The sequence below is a fragment of the Lissotriton helveticus genome, chromosome 2_1, assembly GCF_964261635.1.
Source record: "Lissotriton helveticus chromosome 2_1, aLisHel1.1, whole genome shotgun sequence".
Taxonomy (NCBI): Eukaryota; Metazoa; Chordata; class Amphibia; order Caudata; family Salamandridae; genus Lissotriton; species Lissotriton helveticus.
Window position 1 is genome coordinate 280333646 of NC_136059.1, and position 7641 is coordinate 280341286.

Consider the following 7641-nt stretch of genomic DNA (forward strand, 5'->3'; position numbering starts at 1 on the left):
ACTATAAATGTTCTGCTGTGCAGCGTGAACATATTGAGCTCAGTAAACCCACAGTGAGGGTTTATGCAATTTTGAAGTCTGTGTTGGGCACTGAACCATATATTTTAGCCCTAACCAACGCCCATGAAATATTTTTAATGACACGTTTAGGTTCAATCAACTCCACCATCTTTTAGCATTCCCGGATGGATGTTGTCCCTTATCTCAAAGGGGCCCCTGTGGCTGTGATCTCAGATCTCCACAGGATATGTTTCACCTTGTTTTATTGTGCAAATTGTTCTCATTGCCAAGAAAACGATTCCTCTGGCCCATGTTAGAGAGCCTGAAGTTTAGGCAGGCTAGAGTGGCAATTTTGCACTTACAGTTGTTACCAAATTCCTATGCTCTCTACATGATAAGCTTTTGGTGGACAGCATACATATCTAGGCTTTCCAGGATTGATCTCTGAATAGCCGGCACCTATGAGGCTTCTTTTAGTGCGAAAATGTGAATAACCGTAGATTTTCAGAGTTTTATCAATGTATACTGTATTAAAAGTTGATGTTTTAATGATGTGCAATGTTGGTTTTTATAATGCTGTGTATTCTGTTATATGGTATGTTTATATTTCTGTGTCTTTTATGGACACATTTGCACCCGAATAAAGAAAGATGACACATACTACTGCCCAATTTTGGTACTGCATATTTGCATTATTACAGCAAGATTTTGGAAACATATTTCAAACTTTGGACTGAAATGAACATGAATGGATAAGGGACTCCCGTTTATCAATATGATGTTGGTACAGACGATCTATGAATGCTCAGAGGCTCTACATCACCAACAGCCTTTACATTTCTTTGGAATATCTACAGACTACTCACTGTCCTGGTCTGCAGTTCAAAAACAAGCTTAGTACCATTTGCCCACGCCTCTCTCCACCCGAATATGGATACAAGTCCGTCCCTTTCTAGTGAGCCGACCAACATGGTACCTAACAGAATTACCATGCGCCACTTGTGAAGCTAATGAAAATATTCACTAGTTTCTGATAAAGATGACAGACCTCTGTTGTGATGAGCTAAAAAACGGAGTTCTGAAGCCTAGCTCCCTAAACACAGAAGTCTGCCTTCTAGTAAATCTGTGTTCGGTTTCTTAGCCAAAAGGACAATCCAAGTACTTTAGAAGTTTGATAAGGATTAGTGTAACTATTGCTATTAAGGTAATATCTCAAATTGCAAGATACTTTTTAACTCTTGCTCAAATAAGTGTTTAATTATCAATGTTTCTATAGTAGATCCAGAAAACTCTGAAGGAGTAGTATAGAATCTATAGGAATGGTGTCTTGAATTAACTAACTCTGCAATGAGAAATTCAGAGTCTACGAAACAGAGAAACCCTCACAGAAGAATGGCCTTAATGGCAGAACACTTTATATTATATATCATGCCGTGAAGAGCTCACACGTCCCACTCCACACACTCACCAGTGACTTGACCAATTACCTTGCTTCTTCTCCCACCATGTCTGCAAGACTCATCGCAGCACCATTACTTCTCTATTGTAAACCCAGGAGTGATGCTGTATGATAGCCCTCCTCCCAATCAACTGTAAAACCCTATTTTGTACTACACACCAATGTCTGGGTGGTAGGTTTGCGCTGCGTTAAGTTACACTCCGACTCAGGAGGTACAAAATGGAAGGTCTGCACAACGAGTGGCCTTGAAGGCCACTTGTCTAGTCAAGATACATTAAACTGGAATGACAAAAGAGACAGGGTTTCACATAACAAAAGTGGAGGGGAGGCTTAGGCGACAACGCTCATGTGCCCCGAACAGCCTTAATAGAGCACATATGGTTGATGAAACCCAGTACAATCAGCTTGGTATACTCCAGTTGAAATAAAAGTTCCTAGCAGTTGTGTGCCAAGAAAGAAAACTTCAGCTAGCAATACCTACAATTCTTAACTCTTCCCCTTCCTAAAACAAAAAAGAAATATTAAAGACGCTTAAGAAGGCACAAGTGGAGGTTAGAGTTCTCTGCGGCCGACTAAGTTAAAGGACGACCCTTAACAGAAACAGGATTAATATCACACATATGATGCTGGCTTCAGGCCTCCTGAGTTGTACTAGAACACTCGCCATGGAATCAGTGTGGCTGTTCAACCAAACTGCAGGAATGTCTGTCGCCTCCCAGTCTGGAGCTATGAGGAGGGGGAGTCAATGACCTGGAACTGACCTCCTTCCTTGTGCGAATTTGTATACTGCACAGGACCCGATATTCTACTAACAAAAAAAAGCCAGTATACTACTAAAGTCAGGAAAGACAGTTGTGCAAAAAAGTTACATACATATGTATCACGTTATGCACTTCTCAAGTTCAGTTTCGAAACAATTGTCCTCCTTGCCACGCCTATGAAGAATGTTACACTGTATTGCTGATTGGAATGAAACTTGAAACGCCGGTAAGGTTAGCTCACAGTCCAGTCACAATCAAACTTGACACTGAAACCAGACAGGGAACATGTCTGGCTACCCCTGGAAAGGTTGGCATGGAACGAATCAGGCACGCGTCAGGACAGTGCCTGACAACTTGACTATCAGTCCACGTATCCGGCCTCTCACCGGAAGCGCTGGGTAGCCACTTGGAGTCAGGCAAATACACCTTGCCTACCGAGTATTAGGTATGCAATAATTGTAATAAATTGAAATATCGCCGTTTTAAAAAGTAAAGACCAGATTGGTCTGGTAACTTTATTTTGCTATACAAGCTGAAATCTGGCTAGCATTTATCCATAGGCTGCTAAAGCTGTGTCTACTTGGGTAAGAATTTACATACAAGCTACTTCGTATCTTAATTTTCAGGTGAACAACGGTGCAGAAGTCAATTTACTGTATTTCTTTAGTGTGAGCATCTTTCTCCTGCCAAACTGCAGCCTCCTGTCCCTGTGCTGCCAGTTTAAACTGGCACCAGGGGACCCCTCTGCGATCAACTCCAGCCTGACTCAATGATTTTAATGTCACATTTCTGGTACCAGCGTTTATAAGGCCCGCAAACACGTCGCGACTAGCTGAATGGCAATCACTCGCCCTGCGGATGAGTAACCCTACTGTTACTTTAAAAATGGGTAAATCCAAGAAACATTTGACGCCAGACACAGATGGGCCGTGGAGACGCTGCCCCTCGAGTTTTTTTAAAGCAATTTGTGATATTTTTCTACTCCAAAGTCAATACACTGCCTGTGCGAAAGGGGCGACCCACGCAAAAACTACAAAACAGTTGTAAAACGAAGTTTTAATCAGGTCTACATTATTTCAAAAGGGGTTGTATGCTGGTGTTAAAAGAAGGGGGAAGGAATATAAAGCTTGCACATAGTTTATATATAAACTTCCCCATCAAACGTCAGATTTTGGTCTCAAGGACACCAAGACTGCAAGTTTATCATCCAATCTGCAAGAATCACGAGGTGTTTTCTACCTGTGTGGGTCGGTTACAGTGCACGTGTTCAGTTCATGTCTATGGTACAAAGATGTGCCAAACATATACCATTGTCTAGAGGCAATGCGCTATGGGTGAACTGGTCAGGGAAACTTGCTTATGCTTTTCCGCCTCTCTTGCTCATTCAGTTACTGGTTCGGAAACTCAAACCGCATTCCCTCACAATGATCCAAGTTGCTTCAACATGGGCCCTCCAAGACATCCAGATCCCAATCAACTCAATCTTGCGATCTGGCTCCTGAGGTCCTAGAGTGGCTACTTGAATCTCCTACCTGATTATATGAATGTCCTCAAAGGCTAGACATCCTACCACAAGAGCATGCTATGCAGCCAAATGGAAGCGATTTTGTTTATTGTAAAAATAACAATCGACCTACTAGATGCTTCCATTCAAATCCTTATGTTATCTCTTGCATCTACAACAATGTAATTTGGCATATACGTCTATACAGCTACATCTAGCTGCAATAGCCGCTTGCCTTCAAAATAGATACTACTTGTCTTTATTTCGAGTTCCTGCTAGCAAAGAATTTATGGAAGGACTTAAAAGAATAATTCCACCTTCCCCATCCTGGAACCTCAATATTGTCCTTACCAGGCTCATGGGTCCCCCATTTAAACCTCCAAACAAATGTGAGTTATAATTCTTTACTTGAAAGGTAGCCTTCCTGATAGCTATCGCATCCCATCTACAGCTCTTATTGCCTCAAACGGAAAATGCTACTTACCAGTATGCATCTGTTCTTGGCATGTAGAGCCGTATACACCCACCCCCCTCCCAGGGTACCTTTTATCTGTTGTAGTATTATCTTACTTGGATACATTGCACATGGACATCCTTTTCTACTTTCCTACTAACTATCTTTACCCTTCATAGCGAAAAACAATCTGGGGGTTGAATCGATGCCCATGCGCACTGTCACCATAACGGGGGAGTCACCTATCTCGTGACTAACAAATTGCAAACATCTGAGCCCAACACCAGATGGCGATCTATGCCAAAGTATACAACTCTACATGCCAAGAACAGATGCATACGGGTTAGTAGTATTTTCCTTTTCAAATGCTGCTACTTTATACATTTCAATAATCCATTCATAATGTGTAGGTCATTGTTGTGTTTTCCAATATCTTAATATACACATTTTTTCCTTCAGTGAGTGCAATAGCTTTCAATCATCTTGTATGGTTTGAGATTTGGGAGGTCAGTAAAAGCCATCCTTATGGCTAAATTCACCTGATCTCTACATTTACTGGACCGAAGACTGCTTTTTTTTTTGTATTACTGGTTTTTCTGATCTTTTTGTATTATGTTTTTATCTGACTGCTATCCTACTTTGTATTTTTTTATCTGACTGCTATCCTTTTTGCATTGTTTTTATCTGATTACTATCCTATTTGGCTATTCTCTTACTACCGACTACTATATTGTACCCAATAGTTTGTTTAAGCACCCTCTTGTTTCCCCTAGCCCTTGTTTTCTGTAAAGCGCTCTGATATCTGCAAAGATCTTGTTCGCGCTATATAAAACTTTGAAAATAAATAAATAAATAAAATTAAGCAACCCTCTCCCCTCCCTCTGGTGGTACTGCTCAGACCTCTCTCGTGGTATTCTTCTTATGTCCATGTCTTTCTCATGCCACCTTTCAACTGCCCCATGGCCGTTCACCTCTTGCCCCTCCCTCCACGTAGTCCTTTATTTCTGGTAGTTAATTCCCCCTCCACGCATTTACCCCTCCTGACTTCATTCAATGTTTGTGCTGTAAATGTTTTAATTACCATCCTGCACCACCTCCTCTTTCCGGTTATCTTCCACCACTCCTCCGTACCCTTCACCACACCCCAGGCCCCTCAAAGCAGGTTATTCCTTCACACCTTTCTCAATTCGCGGTCCCTAAAACCTTTGCATCTTTACAGTTTCTTCATTTCCTGTCCCTCTCACTCTCCTCCCTAACTAGTATCCCGGTTTATAACTCCTCGCCAAGCCTTAAATTACGCCATCTTCTCACCCCAGCACACTTTTCCTCCCTCACTTCTAATTTCCCTCCTCTGCCCCGCTTTTCATCGCCTCACTGTCCCACTATTCCACTTCATGCACAGCCCACCCCTCATGTCCCAGTCCTCACTCCAATATCCCTCTCGTTTCCTCATCCATCCATGCCTTCCCTACCTGAAGTAGTAGACATCGCTCTTGCCGGCGCTGAGCCCGGACTTGCGGATCACCTCCTCCTTCTTCCACCCGGGGGGCAGCGCAGGGCAGTCCATGCTGGCGCTTCCAGGACCCCCTTGCCTCCTGCCCCGTGCACTGGGGCTTTGCCGGGCTCAGAGCTGTCACAGCCGTACCTCCAACAAAGGCCTGGCCCCGCCCACCCCAGTCCGGCGCGTGACGCCGACGGCGCCGCGCGCAAACAGTTCATAATCCCTCCGCTGACTAGGACGCACCACGCAAAGTAGTACCGGGAACTTCTCAGCCACGTTAGAGGGAGACATTTTATTTTATTTTATGTATCTTGTTAGGCAACAAAATAAAATGTAAGACACGGCTGTTCTCATTGTGGCATCTTCAGGGCGGGGTTGTTCGGTGGGACGTCCATGTGCTTTTCCTACTTACTAGATCTGTATTTTTAGGTTAGTAAAGAGCTGGGCGGTCGAGTGGCAACGATTTATCAGTCGGAGATGGAATTAAACTAGTGTTTCCCAAACTGTGATTGGGAGTGCGAGCCGATTTTTAGTAAATCGCGAAAGTCCAATCAATAAAGTTGCTTTCTTGTCACGTTTGTTGCGATTCAAAGATAAAGGTCAAATGTCAGCTTGTCTCATATGACAAATTGCTGCTTACTTGTTTTTTCTTACATTGGGGGTTGGTGTTTGCAAATAGCTGTAAATGAACTGTAGACATTCAGTAGTTAGAAAACCTAAAATGTAGCATTTTTTGTTGTAATTCGGAAGTGTGATTGAGACAGATTTTAATAGGATCAAAACGAATGAAGCATAGCTGCCAAGGTTTCAGATTGCTATGTGTGACATTTTCATAACTTCAATGTAATTATGAGTGGCATTTCAACAACTATGCGTGACACTTTCTCGCAGGCAAAATCAAGCAATGAAGACGAGGGAAACACATAGATACCAGAAATTGCATGCATTTGAGCAGCGAGAAAGTCCAAGGTCTTAAAACTGCTACAAAACACCAGAAATGAAAGAACACTAACTGAGAGACAGAGTGCATAACTGCAGTTCTCAGCAACAAAGTGCACTCTCTGCTGCTATCATAATGCATATATCAAGGAGGAGAATGCCGATACATGCCAGAGGCACTAAACAATAATTAAATATGCTATTAGAGATTCTGTGTTACCTATGTGATAAAATAATACGAACAACGACAACTGTTATTTATTGCATGTGAAAGGTGCAAGCGACAGACAGTATACTCAATATATCCATTACATTATGGTTTTGCCAGGGCTGAATATGTACTCATATTCTCAAGACACTGTTTTGTTAATGTATAAAAGGAAAAATAACACCTGCCTTTTTACTGTACGTTGAAACCTTAAACCCGAAGCAGTAAGCACTGCATTATTTGTAAATCTACAGATTTACCGATCTGGTGTCACTGTCACTTGAAGCTGCCAACAGCAATGCCTCCTTTAATTGGGCTTCGAATCTGCCCGCTCGAGATTGTAGGCGCGGTAGGAATGTTATTGTATGTTAGGGTGGTACGTGAAAGGATATGTTCACGCAATCTGCAAGTCCTCCACTTCATCTGTGAGAGCCTTGCACCGCCAGAAGTCCAGGCATTTGAGCTCAAGTATACACAGGACCCTATGCTGCATAAACACATGCAGCCAAAATATGACTCTCTTAAATGCCGCCTCTTCAGCTGGGATTATCATTACAAGCGTTTTTAAAATAAACACTATAGGGGCCCACGCGCTGTAAACGGCTACACACAGGCGGGCAACTAGAGCCAAATTTTGGGGGGGGGGGGGCTGAAAAATATTTCTGGGGTTGCTAATTCTTCCAACCACAGACATAGTGACTGAAAGAAGGGGTGAAAACACAACAAAAGCCTAATTTACAAGTAAATGGTCTTTTAAAGACCTGTTAAATACTCGGGTGCGGCTGTAATTAGATGGTCGGTAAAGATATAGGGGG

General features: G+C 42.6%; 1 protein-coding gene across 4 annotated transcripts in view; it reads right to left on the reverse strand.

Annotated features, from left to right (window-relative positions):
• MBD2 (methyl-CpG binding domain protein 2) overlaps nucleotides 1–5871 on the reverse strand; it is a 525750-nt gene extending 519879 nt beyond the window's left edge. For 2 of the 4 annotated variants that reach the window (XM_078674814.1, XM_078674816.1), the window contains exon 1: nucleotides 5651–5858. In XM_078674814.1, the coding sequence (XP_078530940.1) occupies nucleotides 5651–5745 (95 nt within the window). In that variant the 5' untranslated portion in view covers nucleotides 5746–5858. Of the gene's footprint in view, nucleotides 1–5650 lie in introns of all 4 variants that reach the window. The other 2 variants (XM_078674813.1, XM_078674815.1) reach the window with 2 other exon arrangements.
• Between the last annotated feature and the right edge of the window lie 1770 nt (nucleotides 5872–7641).